The 23,629-nt window shown below is 39.4% G+C and overlaps 1 protein-coding gene across 3 annotated transcripts in view; it reads left to right on the forward strand.

Moving 5' to 3' along the window:
* The first annotated feature begins 5,628 nt into the window (after positions 1 to 5,628).
* The window catches only part of LOC143851433 (regulatory-associated protein of TOR 1-like), a 58,137-nt gene continuing 40,136 nt past the window's right edge, over positions 5,629 to 23,629 (forward strand). For 2 of the 3 annotated variants that reach the window (XR_013236331.1, XM_077360862.1), the window contains exons 1-4: positions 5,629 to 5,814; positions 9,094 to 9,195; positions 9,866 to 10,177; positions 17,195 to 17,297. Coding sequence is in view for 2 of the 3 variants with exons in the window: in XM_077360862.1 (XP_077216977.1) it covers positions 9,890 to 10,177; positions 17,195 to 17,297 (391 nt within the window). In the remaining variant the exon portion in view is untranslated. Of the gene's footprint in view, positions 5,815 to 8,458; positions 8,660 to 8,761; positions 8,871 to 9,093; positions 9,196 to 9,865; positions 10,178 to 17,194; positions 17,298 to 23,629 lie in introns of all 3 variants that reach the window. The other variant, XM_077360863.1, reaches the window with a different exon arrangement.

A 23,629-nucleotide genomic window follows, 5' to 3' on the forward strand; every position in this document is an offset into this window, starting at 1 on the left:
ACCAAATCCTGATGATGTTGTTTTGTTTTCTTACCATGATGAAAATACTAAAATTGTTAGGTTTGGTTTATCGATAAATGGAGCTATCGATTATAGTGATTGTTAGAACACACTTTCTACTTAGTGCTTCATTCCAATAATAGAAAATCTTATGACATTTTATTGCTTATTTATCCCATGGGAATTTTCTCTATTTTTTTTTTGCCAGTTATACTAAATGGAAAAAGGCACACAATGATGCACGCCAGATTGAGTGAAATACACTTTCTATCATAACTTTATACTTAATTCTGAAAGTAGGAACGAATGTGGCATCACATTCCCCATCCTTCACGGTTTTTCCACAGAAATGCTAAACTAATATTCATTACTTGCAATTTGAGTCTCATTGTTGAATGAATTGAATGCAATTTCATGGTTTTCTTGCTATATTACCCTTTTGTGTGTAATATAGCAACACCCTACTGCTCTCTCTATCTTTTTCATCTGATCTTCCTTCCTTCGTTATAGGTTGTGTTACTGATGATTATTTTATTGAGGAGTTAGTAGATGTTGGCATGGGTGTTCTTTTTTATTACTATCCACTAGGGGTTATAACTTATAAGTACACTACAATCTTCATTGGTCTATTGGACACTCATGTGGGTTTGTTGTCAATGCAGAAATATTAGTGAAGGCTTTTACAAGTTTTCTCATGTTGTATGGTTTAGAAATGTCAATATGTAATAGTTTAATCTAGAATTGTGCTGTGTTTTTTTTTTTTTTGGTATAATAGTATAATATTATAATTTGGTTTGTTTACTTTGATCAAAGATGTTTTTACTAAAAATTTGATTGTGCCTTCCTCTCATTATTTTTTATTTGTATTTTATCTATATCAGTGATGGGAAATCTTCACTGATATTGGGGTTGTAAGTGAACTACAATCTAGATTATAAGTAAACTACAATCTTCGTTGGCATATTTGGTCGAATATAATTACGTGGGTCCGCCCTCAACGCGGAAATCTTAGTGAAGGGTTTTCATGTGCAGTGTAAGCTCTTGTTAATCTACTACAATCTGAACCACTCTTTTTCTTTTTCCTTTTTCTTTTTTGGTTTTCTAATGTTTGTAATATTAATCTAATATAAATTGAATAAATAATTATGTAAAAGATATGTCTCCTCTTCAAATCATGACATTTACAAGTTTTCTCATGTTGTATGTTTGGAATGTCAATATGTAATAGTGCAATCTAGAATTATATGGTTGTTTTTACTAAAAAGTAGATTGTGTCTTCCTTAAGTGATTTTTTTATTTGTATGTTCAGTCATGAGATTTCAATACATTGTTGTCTAAACTTAAACTATTTTCCCTTGTATCAGAGATGGGTTTTTAGGAATCTTTGTTTTTTTTTATGGGTAATATTTTTTTTGAGGAATCTTTGTTGTACTGTCAAACCACACTAGGCAGTTTTTTTTTTTTTTTTTTTTTTAAACTTTGGCAGTTTTGTAGAAAGCCATTTTGCTGCTCACTTTTTCAAGAGAGAGCAGCCACCTCAGATGAATTAAATGAATACAGGAATTATCTGGACAATTTTGCAAAAAAAAAAAAACATTTCTTGGCTCAATTTTGCAGGAGAGAAGAGCCACCTCGTAGCAGATTTTGTCTTATTCATTTAATTCATCTGAGGCAGCTGTTCTCTCCCTACAAGTACACCAAAATCTTTTATGTGACAAAAAAAATAGGGAACTGATATTTTTCACCCCCGCCCCCCTAAACGGATAAAATCCCCCCCTTAAACGGTTTCTGTGAGAATGGTTCACTGCTTGAGGATAAGTTCACCCCCTTTGACATTTTTCTTTGCCTTTAAAACTCAACGGAAACAGTTAAAAGGGGGGTATCATTTCCCAAAAAATAAAGGGAAGTGATATATTTGCTCGCTTTTCTTTCCCTGGCCACCCCCAACAGTATTTATGACTACTCATTTTACCCTAAAGTAAAAGGGTGTGACCCGGTGAAGAAAAGGAGCCAAATATATTATTTCTCAAAAGAAAAGGAAAAAAGAAACTCTTGTAGCTGTACATAGATGCTTCGGTTGCCGGTAAAAAAAAATCCATTAGATTTTTGCGGAATGAGGGAAGAGATAAGAGGGGGGACGAGCATTTATTAGACAAATGTGTCATTATGAGTGGAAAGAGAGGGAAGAGAGAGAGCACCATTCCTTGGAAAATTACATGGGAGACTTGGCAGCCAAACGAAGCAAGATGGATCTTTTTCTATGCAGGCAAGTGGTTAAAGACATTACTCAAGTGATAGGGTTTGAGCATGTTTATCTCCTGTATATACTTTTCTAGGCAAGTTGTTGAGACATTCACTTGGACATTGAGTGACCTGAAGTACAGTGGGGCCCACTTCATAGGATGATCCAAATCGTTCATTTGTTGGTAGACAATGTCCAATGGGCTGTACAAAAAAAATCATTTCCATATGTTGGTCCTAAGTCCTAACCCTCTTATCTGTAGATGGACTGAGGACTGCACAATATAGAAACATCTATAGATCGGATGGTTGGGATCGTCATGTGGATATGATTTATGGGGTACAGCCTACTAACGTTGTGGCCCATCAAATGAACGGTTTGGATCATCCTATGAAGGGAGTCTCACTGTACTTTTCAAGATCCTGTTCTGAAAAAGTCGAGGTATTTCGACACGACCAGGATGAAGCTCGGGTGAAACTAAGTGGAGGTCCGAACTGACTGATGTTGAAGAATCATGACCAAACTATAAAAGTTTTAGAAGGTTGCTCTTGCTTTAATAATCAGAACAGTGAGCGGCACTACCAAGACAAGGGAGTGTGGATTTACCATTCTAAAGTTACTTCATTAGGCCATGTATTTACATGATTTCTTTGGAGTTCAATGAATATTGCCCCCATTTCACAAAGAAAGAAGACCAAGAATGAACGTTGGGGGTGCAAATGAGGGCACGCGTGGAACAGTAAATTTACAGCTGTCAACCATGACTAAATGTAGGGGAATGATATCTGGACAATGACACTCGTCCTTTTATTAAAGACTTTGTTTTTTTTTTTTTTTTTAAGGGAAATGATATCAGCACAACCCTATTTTGATATTTTTGCTAACTCATCTTATCTTTTAGTGTTTAAAGAGCTGTCAAAACTCAAAAGGGTATTATATTTCCCAAAAAGCTCTCACAGGCATATTAAAGAAGAAAAGACATCTGGGTTTGTGCAAATATCCAAATAAAGTTGTGCTGATAACATTTCTCTTTTTTAACTGGTTGTAAATAGAAAATCCAAACTACTTTCAAAGGAGACTCTGTTCCAAAACTTTAGATATTGGGTTAGTCAGTTAGTGACATGGTACTATTCTTTTAGGCCCTGTTTGGATTACAGGAATTTTCTAGAAAATTTTGGAAAGGAAAAATATTTCCAAATTTTCCTACATTTTTTCCGCACGAAGAAAGGTAATTTATTCAATTTTTACTCATATAGGAGCCTAATATCCTCTAAATTAGAGGAGTGTTGTATTCACCCACACAATCCCTCCCCCCCCCCTCCCCCCCCTCGCCCCCTTTTTTTTTACCTGGGACAGCCCCTATAGTGTATTTATGACTCCTCTTTTACACTAGAGTGGGCTGTACCAATTTAAAAAAAAGGTGAATATATCATTTCATCTAAACTATCACAGGCACCCACATGCTATAAAGTATAAACTCCATTAATCCCCCATTTTGTCTCTTGAGCAGGTGTAGCAAAATTCGAATTTAACACTTTATTGGCTAAAAACAACTAAGTAAAAGACGGTCAAATAAATAAAAACACGAAAAAATAGGCGTTTAATATGTTCAAATTTTTGTGGCAAAATTGAAAAGTTGGTCAGAAAACGCATTTAATATGTTTAAAACGATTTCCTTAATAACAAAGTTTCTTTGTCGTAGCAAATTTTAAATAAAGTATTAATCAGTGAGCCTACAAAATGAATTTTTTTAACGTTTAAAATTAAGTTTTGCTGACTATGGTAATACCTCGCCAAATATCAATTTTGGACTAAAAATAGATAAAAAAACAGGTCCTTAGTAGATCTTTTTGCTTGGACCCTGTTTGGATTGCATTTTTTTTTTGGAAAATCTTGTCAAGACAGCATATTTTTTAAACTTTGGGAAATGATATCTCCCCCCCCCCCCCCCCCCCCCCCGCAAAAAAAAAAAAAAGGGTTTCTATGAGAATGGTTCACTGTTTGAGGATAAATTCACCCCCTTTAACATTTTTCTTTGCCTTTAAAACTTAACGAATAACGTTTAGCAGGGGGAGATTTTATCTGTCGGAGGAAGGAAAATATCATTTCCCAAAACTTTTTACTTTTTTATACACAAAAAAAGATATCTTGAACTAACACCAATCAAATTTTATTTATAGAGACATTTAACTTTAATTTATGATGATATCCTTTATGATGATATCCCTCTAAATTAAACATAATCATACCATTTCATCCAAATTGTAAGTATTTTTTTCCATGAGAAGTGTTTCTTGCAATCCAAACAGGGCCATAGTGAATCCCATTATTGATATTATTCTTCAGAATGCTCCTCTCACCAAATTGTCAAAGTTCCTTTCATACGAGCATCAATCTAAAACTTTATGTCAACGCTTTTGGAGAATGGCGTTATTTATCTTTTATACTTTAACACTCCCCCACAAGTGTGGCCTACTTGGCAGACACGTGGCACATGTGGTCCCATTCTGGGTCGACCATTGCATGTGGATTTTCTCTATCCGGGAGGTTTGAACTCGAGACCTTTGGCTCTGATACCATGTTAACTTGCCAACTTCTCCAAAAGCTTAAGGCGTTATTTATCTTTTATACTTTAACACTCCTCCGCACGTGTGACCCACCTGGCAGATACGTGTCACATGTGGTCCCACTTTGGGCCGACCAAGGCATGTGGATTTTCTCTATCCGGGAGGTTTGAACTCGAGACCTTTGGCTTTGATACCATGTTAACTTGGACAAGTTGGTAAGTTAACACGGTATCAAAGCCAAAAAGGTCTCGAGTTTATTCATGAAAACTTCATTATTATTTTTTATATATTTTTGCCTATAAAGGCTCGTGGTTCAACATTTTTTCATCCTTTTTTCTTACATATACTCCATGAGATTTTTGTTTTGTATTTAGGGCACAGGAACATAATTTTGATTTATAGGTGACCTTCAACAATTTTCTTTATCTTTTCCCCCCTGAAACCTTTTTTTTTTTTTTTTTCCGTAATATGGGCATGTTCATCATTTTATCAAATAAATAGTGGTATATTTGTAATAAAAGATATTTGACTATGCTTTGATAATGAGACGAACTCTCCTTGTTTTATATGTTTTAACCAGCTACTAAAAACTTATAACAAATATCAGCACAACCTTGTTTTAATAACGGCACAAACCCAGCTTGTATTTTCTTTTTTAATTAATTGACTTGGTAGAGCGACTTTGGGACAGCCGGTTAAATATTAAAAGACAAGATGAGTTAGTGAAAATATCAAAACGTGGTTGTGCTGATATCATTTACCATCCTTTTTGGATTATTTCCTGTTTGTATATAACAAATAAATAAACTGAACTCTCTCTTCCTCTTTCGGCAAAACCCTTTCTCTAGGGTTTTGTTTCTCTCTCACCCATTTTTAGTCAATTCTCTCGAGAAAAAAAAACCCTAATCTCAATCCGTCCATGATCAAAGAAAGATTGAATTTGAAATTCCACTCTTCCAATCAGAAAGATCATCAGGAACTGCTAACTCGAGATTGACGAAATCAGTAAGTAATTGCGAATTAGGGTTTATGTTACAGAGGAAAAATTATAGTTTTTTATTTTTGTTTGTTTGTTTCTTTTCTGTTAGATATTATCAATACGGATTGCATGAATTTTTTGTTTGTGATTCGATCATATAAAGAAAGACTGTTGATGTTTTTGATTTTGTTGTTTTTGATTGGGATGGGAATGTCTGAAATAGATTTTTTTTGCAATTTCGGTGGAAATTTTGTAAATAAGCGTGAAAACGAATTTTTTGAAACTGATTCACTGCGTATTTCGGTTTCGGTCTTGGTCGAAACCGAAATATTTTGGCCGAAACGTGTCATTTCGGCCGAAATTTAAACTATGGTCATGGCAGTCAAGTCGGCTGGTTAGTTGATTGCTGGCCATGTTTTTTTGTCCTCCCGCCCCCCCCCCCCCCCCCCACACCACCCAAAAAAAATCGTTGTTTTTGTCATGCTAATTGATGGTTAATGGGATGAAGCTGATTGCCGACTAATTCCGGCTGTTTTTTTATGTTTTTTTTTCTCAAATAATTTTGTAAAAAATTTGGTTCCTCTACGCATGCTGGCAAATTGTCAGTCAAACTAATCTAATTGCGGACCATTTCCAACACGTTTCTATTAATTAATTTATTTATTTACTAGAGGACGAGCCTTGGTGCAACGGTAAGGTTGCTCTATTGTGACCTGGTGGTCACGGGTTCGAGTCACGGAAACAGCCTCTCTGCAAAGCAGGGGTAAAGCTGCGTACATCTAGCTCTCCCAGACCCCGCAATAGCGGGAGCCTCGTGCACTGGGCCGTCCTTTACTTTCTATTACAACTGGTTTAAGAAAGTCATTAATGGTCCATTCAAAAATAGAAAAAAAGAAAGTCATTGCCAGTATGATCTTAACGCACATGATGATTAAGGATCTTAACCCACATGATGATTAAGGATCTTAAAAAAAAAAAAATGATGATTAAGGATCTTAACCCACTTTTTTTTACTTCATCTTATCTTTTCAATTTGACTTACATCCTAACATAAACATCTTCAAAGATCGGCAAGATCTTAATCCCCATGATGATTAAGGATCTAATCATAGATTAGCTATATTGAGGGCTTTTTGAAGAGTTTTTGAACATGCGACCATTATGTTCTGTTCAAATTACGCGAATGGTTGGCAAAAGGACCACTGACCACAAAAATTTGCCCTTCCATAGGCCAAGGAGTGGAGGTTCAACTATCAAGCAGCTCGACGATTCGGGATGGGAAAATCCACGACACCCCAATTCTCCTATGAATGCGGCTCCAAATATCTCTGGTTAACCTGCAGTGCAAGAACAAGTGTAGGCTCCAAATGTCTCTGGTTAACCTGCACTGCAAGAACAAGTGATCAACAGTTTCATCCGTATCAAGGAAAAGAGCGCAATGATCAACCGATGTGATTCAATCATCTTAGCATCTGTTTGATTTTTTTTTTCATGTGGACTATTAGACATGTGTTGTTTTATTTTATTGGTATTTTATTTGGATTATTAGTATTTTTATTTAGCCTAGCTGTGGGGGATGTCCACATCAACTATGGCACATGATACCCTTTCCCCCTCGTGACCCACCTTCCCCACTTTTTGCCGTGGCCTGCCATCACTTAAGCCTTAACCTACACATTACCCGTTAAAACTATGGTATACTATTTTTAGTAAGAGTAGACTTATTATTTTTAGTAAATTAGCACAAGACCCCTCAACCCTTCCTATTCATAAAGTAGGAAGCTTTAAGAGTTTTTGAAAATCTTGGAAAGGATGTGAGAAGAAGCCCCTCTCATATGCCCTCCTCTCTCTTTCTCTCTTTCTCGTCCCTTCTTGCTCTTCTCTACTCCCCGCTTCTACTTTTCCATCTTCCTTTTTTTAATTCACCCTTTTCCGTTGGGTTTATAAACCGTTTTCCTCTTTCCCCCCTTTCACCCTTCCCGGTTGGGTTCATATACAATTTCCTTTTCCAGTTATATTTTCTTCATCTTGTCTTCATTCTTCTTTTCTTAATCTTCTTTCTCCTTTTCTAGATCTTGATCTTTACCATGACCTGTCTTGACTTGATCTCCTTTACCATGATCTTTCTTGATATTAATCTCCTTTACCGTGATCTTTCTTGATATTAATCTCCTTTACCATGATCTTTCTTAATCTTGATCTTGATTATCTATTCTTTTCTTTCCCATCTTGTTATTATATATTCCATTACCTAACTTTTCTGAGATCCTATTAGTTTTCCCATCATCTTTCCTTGACCTTATTTTCAATTACCATACCCTAGCCACCCATGGGTATTTCTTGGGCCATTAATTAGACTATTTCACAGATCTTATTTTTATCAAACAATTTTTTAAACATGTTATATTTCAAGTAGCTACCTATTTTGATATTGATTTGATGTATGGAACTTGCATTGGGCGAGTTAATTGCTATTTGATGAATGAATGCACATTGTTATGATTTCCCACAAAATCCTGGCTATAATTGATTCTCATGGGATGTTTAATCTGATTTTGGGAATGCACATTGCTGTCTTCTATAGAATTAAACACTTTTATTGCTCTTAAATTCCCGAAAGTTGAACTGGTATTAGAGCCTAGGGTTTGCATTAATTGGTATTAGAGCCAGGTTTGCATTAATTAGTATCAGAGCCTAGAATTTGACTTATCAACGATAAGGAATTGCCTGTTCCGGAGATGGTTCGCCGTTAAGATCATTTCTAGAAGGGTCGTCCACCTAAAAGCACACACCCTATTCCGAAAAAGATTACTACTCTACACCTGTGCAATGCCGAGGAAGTGGCGGTAGGAGCAAGACAAAGGTAGAAAGGTTAGATGCTAAATACCCAGCTAAACAGAGAGAATGTTCTCAATCTTATGTGCCATCAAAAGCTTCAGCACTGAACTAACCAAAGGACTTTGTGTTTCTTAGCTTCGTTTGTCGGTGGAGTTCTAGATCCTGACCCTTTTGTCGTTCTCATCCTTCTTTACACATAATCCAAAAAAGGCTGAAACATATCTCCATTTCATTGTTGCTGCTGGTAAGGATTTTCACTTTTAATTTTTGTTTTGTTTGAATTCCTTCCATTGGCATGGGTTGGCATTTCATATTTCCGTTTGATTCTTGCTAGTAGTAAGTTTTCACCTTCAAAACAAAAACTAAGTTTTTATGTTTTTTGTTGATTTTTCTTCCATTTATGATTGGTATTTGTTGCAAATTTTCTTTGAAGTTATATGAAATTGATTCCTGTTTCTTCTTTTCAGATGCGCTATCTGTGGGGAGTGGTGAGGGCTGAGGACCAACACTACATTGAGCAGGCGTTACGGTTCATTATTTTTTTGTGTTCCAAAAAAATGGTTACCTAGGTATTATTTGTTTGTTTAATTTTAGTTTTTGTAGGCTTAGTGACTGTTAGATGCTTGGTTTTGAATTTTTCGTGAATGTTCCATGCCCTACAAGTTTATTGTTTTGAATTGCTTTTGCTTTCAGGTTTACAATTTAGAGAGATTATTTGATGTTTGGCCATTTTTTCCCTTGAAAAATAAGGTTGCACTTAAGTACACATGGGAACCACTTGTTTTGTGATCCAAACCATTCTTTTGTTGGTCTCTACCTTTAATAGGCCATGCTTCAAAAATCTTTCCCATCTGGATAATCTTAACCTTCAAATTTTTACCTAAAAAATTAACTGTTCGAAAAAAGAAGCAATGATTGTGAATATCTCCTCATTAATGCATGAGATTTTGGTAGATGGCCCATCATTTATAGGGACCATCAAATGAATGGTTTGGATCACGAAACTGCTAGGTCCTTGTACCTTTGCCACTGAACTTTCTTGGAAAAAGTATGCACACACCATATAATTCCTCTACAATTTACAAATTTGCCCTTTACTTTTCTTTGTTAGTATCTTATTTCCTTGACTTCCCAGTGTTGTTAGGTGGGGATTTTATGTATATGTGATGTCCTGTTCTTTTACCTCTGGATATAATTGGTTTAAAAATCAGAAATTGTTCAATGTCAAACACATTTTAGGGATTTGATTCTTTGGAGGCGTGGATGGCGTTGGGAGATCTGTTGGTGTCCCGATTCTCACAATTTTCAGTGTTGTTGTCGAATCACCTTTCCGAGTTCTCTAGTCGCAACGATGTTGATTTTGGTACCCAAAGAAGGGAATCAGAATCCACCTCCATTACAAGCAGCAGTAATGCGGCGACGACAACGAGCATGGCGTCTTTGCCACAAAAAGTTGTCATGTGTGAGGTGCGGCATGAGGCTTTTGAGACCTGCATGCCATCTGGTCCGTCCGAGAGTGGGTTGGTCTCAAAATGGTGGCCCAAGGATCGGGTAAGGACTCTGTTCTATTCTGGTTCTATTTTTTTACTATTATTATTTCTACCAAATGTTTGCTCTGGTAATAAAAAATGAATGCGTATTGTTTTGCATGTCCTGTTTGCAAGCACTGATCTATATTTAGGCTTAGAATATATACAAGGAGAAAAAGAAAAAAGCAAATGGTGAAATCGAGGGGGGAGGAAATCGAATTGCTCCAAAGCCTCCAAATAAACCCCGTCTCTAGCAAGATTATTTGCCACACCATTAGCCGATCTCCTAATATGGCGATAAGAGATGCGAGAATTACCCACAATATCCTTTATCTCATTAAATAGGTCTGCAAAATGCCAAGGAAAAATGTGAGAGCTAGACAACCAACGAATCACATTGAGCGAATCACCTTCCACCACCACTTGATTAAGGTCTTCCCCCGCAAGAAGCTTCACTCCTTGGTGCACCGAACAAACCTCCTCCTCATTGGAATCGGTGACACCAATAAGACCCACAAAAGCCCACCTCACCGCCACCTCCGAATCCCTATGCACTCCCCCAATTCTGGCCGGGCCCGGATTGCCCAAACTAGATCCATCAAAGTTAAACTTGAGAAATCCCCTTTCCGGAGGCTCCCAATCCTGAATAATAGAATGCTATTGTAGGATATAAAGGCAAGTCATTGTAGGAGATAAAGGCTACAGATCTGCTTTTGCACCTTAGGAAGTACTAGTGCTAAAAATCTATGATTTGTGGACATGGACATGAGTGTTGCGTGTCGACACGGATGCCGAGTGTCGGACATGGCAGACCCCCAAACTTTAGAAACGGGGACACGGCTAAAATAGAAAGTATACATAATCATAATTTGTGGATATGGATTTGTGTCGAGTTTCAACACGGATATGAGTTGATTGAAATGGCAACATCTAAAAATCTAGAAATAGTGGCGGATAGTCTCGCGAAGATCTCCCACATGCGGAGATACACTAATGTTATGGCGGATAGTCTCACGACCGAGTGTCGGACATGGCAGACACCCAAACTTTAGAAACGGGGACACGGCTAAAATAGAAAGTATACATAATCATAGTTTGTGGATATGGATTTGTGTCGAGTTTCAACATAGATATGAGTTGTTTGAAATGGCAACATCTAAAAATCTAGAAATAGTGGCGGATAGTCTTGCGAAGATTTCCCACATGCGGAGATAGGCTAATGTTATGGCGGATAGTCTTGCGAAAGAGGGAGTCCACTATGAGGCAAACCATATCAACTTTGATGTGTCGGCGCTTGGGATGGTTTTTGGTGCACTCTAGTTTTTGAGACCCGTGCAATGTCGGTCTCTCCTGTGTTTTAAATCAGTTGTTGTACTCGGGGACATCTTGTCCCCACTGTTATTGCTTCTGATTTAATGGAATAAAATGTTACTTTTCAAAAAAAAATAAAAAAATAGAAATAGTGACATATACATTCACATAAAATTGCTGATTACTATCGTAATTTGTAACTATAAATATGGTATTCATTTAACAAACTAACAAGTCTTAGAATTAATCTACTATAATCTAAAAAAACATGAGATACAACTCATCTCAACTAGGCCTTTGTCCCAAACTAGTTGGAGTCGGCTAATGAATCCTTCAGAAAATTTTCATGAAGAAGGTGAAAGGATCTACCCATAAAAAAACATGACATAATAAAAAAAATTGGCGACCATTCAAAAAAACGAAGAAGTTGCATATGCATGTGTACTATAATTTTATACATAGAACTATCAATATGTAAAATTTTAGCATATGGTTTGTGTATCATGCTTAGCTTTGTAAGTTGAAGAGAAAAAAGTTTTCTATAGATTTGGAGGTTCAAACCATTCCCTACTTAGTTGTTTTCCCTTACCTAAGGCCCTGTTTGGTTGGCTGGGATAGTAGTGGAAGTAGTAGTGAGGTGACAAGGATGGGAGATGTGTAGAGTTGTCTAGAGAAGAATAGGGGAAAAGTGGCAGTGTGTTTGGTTGGGCCTCAAACCATGTGGAAAATGTAGGGGTGTCATTACCAAAATAAATAGTAGAAGAGAGAGAAAGGGGAGAGAGAGAAAGAGAGAAAAAAAATGTAATGATTACATATGACAAGACATATTCTACTCTTCCATTGGGAGAGTAGTAGAGGGGACAAGTCCGCCACGTAGGCGCCACCTAGGAAAAAAGCTAATAATGATGCCCCTTCCATGTCTCGGAGTCAAATGGAATTTGAGCTCAAATTTGGCAACCAAACAACATCTCGCATTTCATATTCCGGGAAATGCCGAGCCGTCTTCCATGTTTTTTGCAACCAAACAGGGCCTAAGGGGACGGGTATTTTTTTTTTTTTTTTTGGTAAGTAAGTTGGGGTTAGGCGGACCCCTACCGGCTAAAATTAATGAGAAAGAGAATTACAATCTAAGGGGGCTCAAAGGCCAACAGGCGGGGAACATGCTCCCAGGAAACAAAAAGAACAAAAGAGACAATAAAAAACATAAGAGATACAGAGCTATGTCCTTGTGTAGGGGACTCCAGCGGAATCAGATGCAATAATATCTTTGAGAGAGATGGGGATGGACGACGGAGGGATGTCATCACCCTTGCAAGGGCAGTCCTCTTTTGAAAGGAAATCAGCAGCGGAGTTTGCTTCTCTCCAAACATGAGTGACTTTCCAGTCAACAAAGTCAGCCAGACCAAGGTAGATTTTGTCCAACAAGGTGAGGGCTTTCCATGGGCAGGGGGCTTGAGAGTTGATAATATTGACTGCATTGAGGGAGTCAGATTCAACCCAGATTCTGATGAGGGCTTTTTCCTGAGCCAAAGATAATCCATAGTCAATAGCTTTCAGTTCCAAGATTGTGATGTCGTCGCCAGTGTTCAAAAACTCCTTGACTCGACAAGGAACTCCCCCGAGTCGACTCCTTTTTGCCTTGGCCGCGTTCCGCATTGCACCACATCCGCATTCCGCGTTTTGCCCTACATAGTCATTAAACTCCTTCGACTCTCCCCAGTTATGACCGCGTCAACCTCGTCAACCGCATTCTTGGCCGCGTCCGCGTTGAGTCGACAAGGATTTTTCCTGGCCGCGTTCCGCGTCAAATCCGCGTTTTTAAACACTGGTCGTCGCCAGAAGCAGGAATAGAGAAGAGGGCGAGGACAGAGTTGGGGTCCCTAATGAGACCTCCCAAGGAGGCACCATTAACAGAAAGGGATGCATCAGTGTTAATTTTGGCAACACCGACAGGGGGTTTGATCCAGGAGCAGGTTCGGATAAGATCAGGTTTCAGATGGATAGGGATATTGAAATGAAGAGCAACTTGGAGACTTCTGGGGGAATGATTGTCATGGAGGTGGAGGAATCTAATTCTAGATTGAATCTTGTCGATGATCAGATGAAGAATATCTCTTTTGTGGGTTGGGGTACCTCCGTGGAGTCTTGAATTTCTTTCCTGCCATATACAGTATATGGCTTCCCCAAAAGAGACTTTCATGGCAATGGTAGTCTGGTTTGAGCCCCTGAATTGATTTCTCACCCATGCTTCTTCCTCACACAGAGATTTGCCAATTTTCCTTTTGTATTTAAATCTCCAGAGCAGAAAGATCCAAATCCATTTGGAGAAGGCGCAATGAAAGAAAAGGTGGTTTACTGATTCAAGCCCAGAGTTACATAGAAGGCAAGCTTGATCAGTTGTAATACCCATGGAACACAGACGATCTCTAGTTGGGAGTCTGTTGCTGATGGCTTGCCATGCTGTGAGAGCATGCCGGGGTATGTTTCCTGAAAACCAAATGGTTGAGCACTAGGGGACTTTCTGCGCTTTGATTCTGACTTCGTTCCAGGCTGATTTTGAGGTGAAAATACCATTTGAGCAAGGTTTCCAAATAGCTTTATCAGGGTAACCAGGATGGATGATTGCAGAAGAAATGATATTTTTTAGGACGGCGAGGTGGGGGAGATCAAACATCTGATCCCAGATGCCATTAAGGAGAATGCTACTTAGGTTGGTTTTCTTACTGATATTGGTTAGAAGCGAGGCAGAAGAGGATAGGTTGGATATAGTCCCTTCAGGGTGCCAAGGGTGGTCCCAGAAGTTGATGTTTTCCCCTGTTCCAACAGAATAGCAAATGTGATTCTTCATGGTGTCCCTGGCTTGGAGGATTCCCCTAAATCCCCATGAAGGATGACTGGGCATCTTCATTTGGCAAATGCTTTGTTTTTTTTACGTATTTGAGTTGGACCCAGTCATTCCATAGGGATTTCCTGTTCGATATCAGCCCCCAGAATTGCTTCATTTGGCCAATACGGTTGGTGTATCTGATTCTTCTCAGACCAGCTCCCCCTTCTCTTTTGGGAGTGCAAATGACCTCCCAAGAGATGGCATGAAATTTTTTGTGCCCATCTTCTCCACTCCAAAAGAAATTTCTCAGGATTTTTTCAATATCATCTAACACCCCTGCTGGAATGTTGAAAGAAGAGGACCAATAAATCTGAAATGAGTTAAGGACAGATTTGATCAGCTCAAGTCTCCCAGCTCGGGATAGGTTTTTGTTGCACCAGGTGGAGATCTTTTTCCTAACTTTAGAAACAAGGGGGATGCAATCAGAAGAGTTCATCCTGGAGGAGGTTAGGGGGAGACCAAGATATTTGATTGGGAGGGTGCCTTCAGGAACTTTTAGAATATCAAGGATGGTCTCTCTACCATGGATGCAGGCTTTACTGAAGAAGATTTCGCTTTTTTTTTCGGTTAATGTCGAGGCTAGAGCACATTTTGAATCTATCAAGGCAACTAAGGATTGCTTTAGCTGTGGATGGGTTTGCATCTGCAAAAATCATCATGTCATCTGCAAAAAGGAGGTGAGAAATTTTTGTTTTGCCCCTAGAGAATGGAGTTCCAAGAGAGCCAATAGATAGAGCTTCATTTAGGAAACAAGACATCATTTCCATGACAATGGTGAATAGGAGGGGGGATAGAGGGTCTCCCTGCCTCAAACCATTTGAGGATCTGAAGAAGCCTTTAGGGGATCCATTTAGGAGGATAGAAAAGGAGGGGGTGGAGATACATTGAGATACCCAGTTGCACCAAGTATCATTGAATCCCTGTTTGGACATGAAAGTCAAAAGGCTTTGGAGATTTACGTTGTCAAAAGCCTTTTGGAGATCGAGTTTAAGACAGATGGCTTGTTTGGAGTCTTTTGAATGGAAGTTGTGCATGACATCAGGGTAAGGAGGATGTTATCTTGAATGAGCCTACCTTTTATGAATGTTGACTGGTTGGGGCTGATGATGTCGCTAATGACTCCACTAAGTCTGAAAGCTAGAATTTTGGTGATAATTTTGTATAAGAAATTGCAGAGAGAGATAGGCCGGAATTTGTCTGGGGAGGTTGCATCAGCTGATTTAGGGATCAAAGTGATGAATGTGGTGTTTAGCTCCGAGAGCATTTTACCACAATGGAAGAAATTCTGAATAGCTGCTGTCACTTCTTCCCCAATGAGATACCAAAAAGCCTTGAAAAAATCAGCATTGAACCCAATTCTTCCCCAACGGGTATCTTTGTCCTTATATGGTGGCACTTATGTCGCGTCCCAACCAATAGGCTAGGGTCTATGCTTGGTTACTTAGGCCCTATGCAATTTGTGAAGCTGGCGACCTAGAAACTTAGGCAGCTCCACCTAGAACTTTGCTATTTAGATGTTCACAAGTCTTCCAAGGGCACCTAGACAAATGTAGTTTGCCACACAGCTCTCGAATTTCTATGGTCTGTTCCCCTGAAAACCACCAACTGTAAATGTTTTTTTTTTAATGTCCATATTATCTTCCATAGTGCATATTTATGGTGGAAGAGGATGCAATTAACATCATTGCCCAGCAACCATCATGCCATTGCCCAGCAACCATCATGCTGACTTGCAAATATCTTTTTTTAATGAACTTGCTAATATCTTTCTCGTGATACTTTATATTTAGGAAATTGTTCCTGGAAGCGTCATGTTCCTTGTTTGTTAAACTCAAGTACGATGGTTTTCTAACAATAGACCATCTCGACCAATTTTTCTTCTTGACAGTTTCTAATATTTAGTTTTAGGTTATAATGTTTCTATCTCGTTATTGTTCTGATGAATTGATATCTTGATGCCTGATTAGTAATCATCTAGGGGCTTTTTTACTTATGGAAGGTCGGGGATTGGGTGAAGTTTCTCTTATGGTCAGTTCATTTTCTAGGTATTCAATTCCTCCATTTGTAGATTATGGTTATGGGGGAATCATGTTGTATGTTTTCATGGTAACGTTGATTTAGCTACGTAGGCACATTGCTTTGCACAGTTCTTGGACCAAAAATCGAGTATGGATACACAAGTATATAAATTATCTATTTATGCATAATGTGTCTGATCAATAATGATTCTATCAAATATACTAGGCACATTGCTTTGCACAGTTCTTGGACCAAAAATCGAGTATGGATATGCAAGTATATAAATTCTCTCTTTATGCATAATGTGTCTGATCAATAATGATTCTATCAAATATACTTTCCTTTCGGATATATCTATTGCCTGTAAAACTGAAGAAATGTAGCATTGAAGAAATCAACAATCCATAAGCGACTTTGTTTCTTTAATATGATATGGTGTTCTTGTCATCTCTTTCAAGTTATACAATTTAAGGGGATTCAAATGTAATTCCCAAATAATCATTAAAATAATTGTTACACCTTTCTTCCTTTGAGGATGTGTTTCTTTCGGACATGTGATGCATATTCTTCATCTAAATTCAAATGAAGATTTACCTACCAATGTTTTATCTGCATGAGCCTGCCTAAAGTGAGCAAATGACTTTTGTTTTCATTCCTAGCTATGTTCTCTTCATTAATCTTATTTTTTCATCCAAATTGCTAATCTTATATTAGCCTTTTATTTTGGAATTGTTTTATTAGGCTACTTATGCAAAAATGTGATGCTTTAGATTTGTTTGTGTGATATTTCAATATCTTAGTTTGACCCAATTTTTAGTGCAGACGAAGACTGGGTGTGTTGCACTTGTTTTATGCTTAAACATAGATGTTGATCCGCCAGCCGTAATAAAATTATCTCCTTGTGCCAGAATGGAGTGTTGGATAGGTATTGTATGATGGACTATCTGTTCTCATAATTCTATTTATCAATTTCTTTTTTACAGAACATTTTGTTTGGTATTACCTATGTTTATTGCTAATACTTGTTTAATGATACCAATGTTCTAAAGACAAGTGTCCATTCGGCCTTAGTTTTCGATTCTGTTCTGCCCCAAATAGAATTTCAGGAAGATATTTTTCTACAATGTAATTTGGAACAAAAATCTCTACTAAACGTCCCAATTGAAAATTCCATTTGAAACACATTATTATGTCTTGAATCGACCAAAAATGCAGTAAAATTTATCGTCTAGGCATTTTTTTTTCCCGCAAAACTTTGAACCTAGGATGTAGACGATCATTTTTTGCTCATTTGTTTGCTCTCTCACAAAATTTTCTTCTATTGCACTATTCTATCTACACCCAAGAGCTTTTCTTTGATACGTCCCAACGGAAGTGATGCAGAACCCATAGCGAAGGGAATCAAATTCTAGTAGAATAATTTCCGATATTGATACTTGTAACTTTGATACCAAAATTGATGCAGAACTATTACAAAGATGTAATTCACTCATTCAGCTATGCAAAGATCCATTCACATCTTCTCGATCTAGATTAAAATTTTAGATCTAGATTAATCTTAACAGTCCTAGGTCAAATCAATCTAATTTGACTGTTGGATCACGAGAACAACACAACCAATGAATCTGATGTGATTAACTCAATCCAGCCACCATATCTAAGATGCGTTAATATCCATGAGAACTTTAGAAATTTAAGATAAAAAAAATCTGGGAAAGGGTGTTTTAGGAGTGGCCGTCGTAATGCTTTCTGGTGTCGCCGTTGTAAATAGTAACCTTTCTAGTGTCGCCGTTGTAACTTTAGTCCGGTGAGTGGGGCTCGTCGTCCGACGCCGAAGCTAAGTAGAACATGGGGCTCGGACTTCTACTGGTTCTGTTCGGACTAATCCTCTGGGGAGCAGATGGGTTTTGAAAGGTTGAAAGAAAAGGTTCTGAATCGTGGGTGTCAGGTGTGGAGCGTCTTCTCCGGCGTGTCCCAGTCGTTCGGGTGTGGGGTCTCCTGGGTGGGATCGCTATCTCCCCTCCCATTTCTGCTGTCTCTTCTTCTTCGGTCATTCCTGCTGTCTCAGATTCTCTGCTTGTTCCTTCCTCTTCTTCTTCATCATCTTCTTCCTCTTCTTCGACTGTATTTGTTAAAGTATAAAAGATAAATAACGCGTTTTTCCAACAGCTTAAGCTTTTGGAGAAGTTGGTAAGTTAACATGGTATCAGAGCCAAGGGACTCGAGTTCAAACCTCCCGGATAGCAAAATCCACATGTAATGGTCGGCCCAAAGTGGGACCACATGTGCCACGTGTTTGCCAAGTGGGCCACACGTGCGGGGGAGTGTTAAAGTATAAAAGATAAATAACGCCTTTCTCCAACAGCTTAAGCTTTTGGAGAAGTTGGTAAGTTAACAGTATTGGTGGAAGTACTCTCTGTTTCCGCGTCTGACTCCCCTACAGTATACACTTCTGGTTCATCATATTCATTATCAGTCTCTGAATCGTTTCCCATTTCGTTCTCTTCTTCTGCTTCCGACTCTTCCTCAGATGTGTGAGGAGAGAGTGGTCTGCACATTGTGAATCAGGTAAGATTGGTTTGGCTAAACTGATCGAATGGAGGAGTATACGAAGAATATGCGTTCAAATGGTTTGGAGAAGAGTCGATTTGCCTTCCAGCCCGTTTTCAGAAATCGTAATAACGATGGCCGGGGGAAAAAAAACTACTTCAAAGGAGGGGAAAGCTCAGACGTCAGTTGGAAAATTAAACGAAGTCGTAGAGAGGAGCGATTGCAAAGGGTAGTAGTCAGATGAAAAGAAAGTAGCCTGGGGGACTGGAGGTGCTCAAAGTGCAACTTCTTAAATTTCAGAAGAAGACCCGAATGTTACAGATGCAGGAAGGTGTGGTCTGGTTTTGATTTCAATATCCCAGCTGGATTCCAAATTTTTTTTCCGTCAAGCTCAATCAGAACTCTAAAGAAGCAACTTCCCAGAAATATTTTGAATAAAAGACCGGAGGAGGAGGTATCAAGGAGCCCAGTAGAGGAAGTTGGGAGTCAGCCGGTGGTGGAATCTGCCGCGGTAGCTCCGAAAGTGATAGACAGTCTTTCTATATGCCCTGAAGAAATATGGGCTGAATCCATAGAGTTGGGCTCTAGATTTGGCCTCCAAAGAAGATAAAGACTCTCTGGAGTTGAAGAGGTGGCTAGAGAAATCTTCGGGGATTTCAGCAGAATTCGATATCTTGCAGATTGCCAAAGGGGAGTTCGCTATAACTTCATCTCCGGATGCTTCGTATATTGACTGCAGGCTACGATGGTCTATTGCTGAGGATAACCCTTGTGAAGAGTTATGTGAATGGAAGGATAAATTCTCAGGGACTTTCACTTCTTCGTGGTGGTCGATTGAAGGTCTCCCTCTCCATGCATGGGTTGTTGAAAACTTCAGAAAAATAGGATGCCGAATCGGAAGAGTGTTAGCAACAGATGGTTCCTGTGATGAAGGTGATGGCTACGAGAAAGCGCTAATCCTACTTATGACAACATCATCCGCACCAGATTCTATCAAGCTTTCGGTATGCATTGATGAAACAATATATTGGGTGTTGGCGGCAAGAAATGTCACTCGCCCTTCTGTACACAATGTTCGACAATCAGAGGAAACATCAGCTTTATTTCAGCAACCATGGTCGGGTTCTCTCTGTAAATTCGGAAAGGGGCAATCGGAGAAGACGATGGCGCTCGGTAGCAATCAAGGTGTTGTGGGGCTAACATGCGCTTCTCCCTCTTTTCACCTACCCAGCTACGTGTATCCTTCAGACAGTGATAGCGTGAGAAAATGGAAAGATGGGACAAGAGACATGCACGTAGTTTTTGGACTACAGTGGACGGGTGACGTGGCGTCTGGAGAAAGCTCTCCCATCCGGCGGAAATCAGCTTTTCAAATTTCAATTCCCCATGACGTTGCATCTCCGTTGATTCAATTAGAGAGTCCCCCTCCGTCGGATTCGTGTATTCTGGATTCGTGGGCCCCTCGAAGCCCGCCCAATGCACCGGGCCTTTATGATAAGGTTATTAATGGACTTTCTCCTTTTAAAGTGGCTTGGTCATCGAAAAGGGATGAAGTCCATCACGGCTTTTTCAAAGTAGGTGAGAGTAGCCCATCTTCACCGTTGATACAGTTGTCGGTATCTGTTGAGCATCTCAAGATTCCAGAATCTCGTATTATTTTTCTCGGCGATAAGGCCTCTGATGGAAAATCTTGTCTAGCGGTCAATCTTTCTGACGAATTTTCTGAAGCTTCCCATGATGGGCCTAGTTTCGGAGGTGATCAAGAGGGTTATGTTCCATTAGAGAGGGGGGGGGGGGGGGGGGGGGCGTACCAGGATCAATATTATTTGGAATCCGCAGATCTGGGCAATCTTTCTCTTGTTTCAAGTAATTCGATTCAAATCTTCGGGGAGGCACAAAGGGGTGTTGACTCAGGAAAGGAAGTATGCCCTAGTCAATTATGGGTGGACTCATCAGAGAAAGGCCTAAACTCTCTTTGTTCTAGCCAAACGATGGATGGTATTTCTCAGATCGCTAGGTGGGAGAATATGGATGAGGCAGCTTATAGCGGAGGTGGGTCTCCTTCCCGAGAAGCTTCAGAGAGGGACAGCCTAGCTTTAGTTATAAGAGTGGAGGAAAATCTTAGACCCATTTCCTGGGTCGACCCTAAATCTGAAATATTGGAGATTTTTGTGAACCATATCATTTCCACTAGTAGAGTTTTAGGTTTGACATACTCAGGCCCGGAAGATCAGCTGAGGTCTATGTTCAGAGTTGCGGAGATAAGAGAAATGGATCATCAGAATTTTTCAGATCCTTCAAGTGTTGAAGGCGTCAAGAAGTTGTTACGGGAGCTAACAAAACTAAAATCGGATGTGAATTATGGAAACTCTACCGCCAGAAAGCAAGCTGTTCATAATGTGAGGGGTAATAGAAGAAATTGCCCTAGGGGAAGTGCACCGCGGTCGTCTGGTTTTACATGAAGATAATATCATGGAATGTAAATGGTTTGGGGTCTTTAGAAAAAAGGCTCACGTTAAAGAAATAGTAAAAATTAATAAGCCGGTTTTAGTTTGTATCCAAGAAACAAAGATGGGGGTAGTCAACAGAGCTCTAGTCATGAGTTTAGGCGGCAATGCGAATTGGGATTGGTTATCTCTGGATGTTGTTGGAGCTGCAGGAGGTATATTAGTCATGTGGGATCAATCAAAATGGGAGGTCCAAGATTCTTGGGTAGGCCGGTATTCTGTTTCAATAGTTCTCAGAAAGGTGGGAGACGCAGATGTGGTTACTTTCTCAGGAATTTATGGTCCTACAGACAGGATGGTGAAGCGCCAGCTGTGGGAGGAACTTACTATGATTAGAAGTAAATGGGGAAATCCTTGGTGTTTGGGGGGAGATTTTAATGAAATCAGAAGGGTCAAAGAAAGGCTGGAGTGTCGCAGAACTTCTCAGAATATGATTGATTTCTCAGATTTCATTGCTGAGAATGAATTGATTGATATTCCGCTAAAAGGGGCTAAATTCTCTTGGTCCAGAAATTCCAGAAAAAGTCGATTAGATCGTTTTTTGTTTTGCCCTGTTTGGATTTCTATGTTCCCGGAAGTGTGTCAGAAGGCGCTCGTTCATTTAGTTTCTGATCATTGCCCGCTTTTGTTGGATCCAAGATTGGATTCATGGGGGCCCCCCTCGTTCAGATTCGATTTAGCGTGGTTAGAAATCCCAAAAATGGACGAGATGATGGGGGGATGGTGGGCATCATACAAGGTTGAAGGGGCGGCTGATTTTATTATAGGGGAGAAACTCAGATTTGTTAAAAAAAAGCTCAAAGAGTGGAATTCTCACAGATTAGAGGCAATCCATGAGAGAAAATTATGGTTACAAAATCGAATCAGGGTCATTTCTTTGGCTGATGAGGAAAGGTTAGCTTCAGAGGACGATTTGAATGAACTGGGAAAAGTCAAGGAGGAACACAAAGGCCTTCTCCTACAGGATGAAATATCGTGGAGGCAGGAGTCCAGAGTAAATTGGTTAAAAGAAAGAGATAAAAACACCGCTTACTTTCATAATATGGCCAGTGCAAGGAGGCGGAATAATAGAATCGAGGCATTGGAAGTTAAGGGATTCTTATCTTTTAGCAAAGATGCGATTACCACGGAAATTGTGGACTACTACAGATCGTTATATTCAGCGGAAAATATAGTCAGGCCTAGGCTGGATGAGGTGGTTTTTAAATCTATTGATGCTAATTATAACTCGGTGTTAGAAAGGCCATTTTCGGAGGAGGAGGTGGAGAAAGGGGTCTTCTCGATGAATCGTGACAAAGCTCCGGGGCCGGATGGTTTCTGCCTCGCCTTCTTCCAGGTTTCTTGGGAGTATGTGAAGGGAGATATAATGTCATTTTTTTGAGAATTTCATGCTGGCATGGAGTTGGACAGAGGAACTGGCGCCACCTTTATTGCTCTCGTGCCAAAAGTTAAAGGAGCGGTGAAAGTCTCTGATTTCAGGCCTATTAGTCTAGTCGGTTGCCTTTATAAGGTGTTGTCAAAAGTATTGGCGGATCGAATAAAGATGGTCCTTCCCTTTATCATCTCGGAGAATCAATGTGCCTTTGTTAGCCAGAGACAAATTTTGGATTGCTCGCTGGTGGCAAATGAAATGGTGGATTGGATGGCAAAATCAGGTGAGCAAGGTGTTATTTGTAAGCTGGACATGGAAAAAGCGTATGACAAAGTGGATTGGCACTGTTTAGATTATTTTTTTGAAAGGATGGGTTTCGGTGTGAAGTGGCGGGGGTGGATTAAAAGCTGTTTATCTTCTGCCTGTTTTTCCATTCTTATTAATGGCTCTCCAAAAGGTTTTTTCAAATCTTCGCGAGGCTTGCGCCAAGGGGATCCTCTCTCTCCCTTTCTATTTGTAATTGTAGCTAAAGCCTTGAGCGTGCTGTTGTTGAAAGGAAGATCGGAGGGTCTGGTCTCAGGGGTTAAATGCAGCCAGAATGGGATTGAGGTATCGCATTTACAATTTGCGGATGATACTTTACTTTTTAGCTCCCCCCAGGCTTCAAAGATTTTCAACCTTAAGGCGATTCTCCGTTGTTATGAATCAGTAACAGGGCTCAGACCAAACTTCTCAAAATCAAGATTGTATGCTGTGAATATCGATGAGGCTGAAGCATCTAGTCTAGCCAATATCATGGGTTGTTCATTGGAAAGTCTGCCTTCATCT

This window comes from Tasmannia lanceolata, unplaced genomic scaffold (genome assembly GCF_043159265.1).
Source record: "Tasmannia lanceolata isolate RefF3 unplaced genomic scaffold, GAP_Taslan_0.1 ptg000018l, whole genome shotgun sequence".
NCBI classification, from domain to species: Eukaryota; Viridiplantae; Streptophyta; class Magnoliopsida; order Canellales; family Winteraceae; genus Tasmannia; species Tasmannia lanceolata.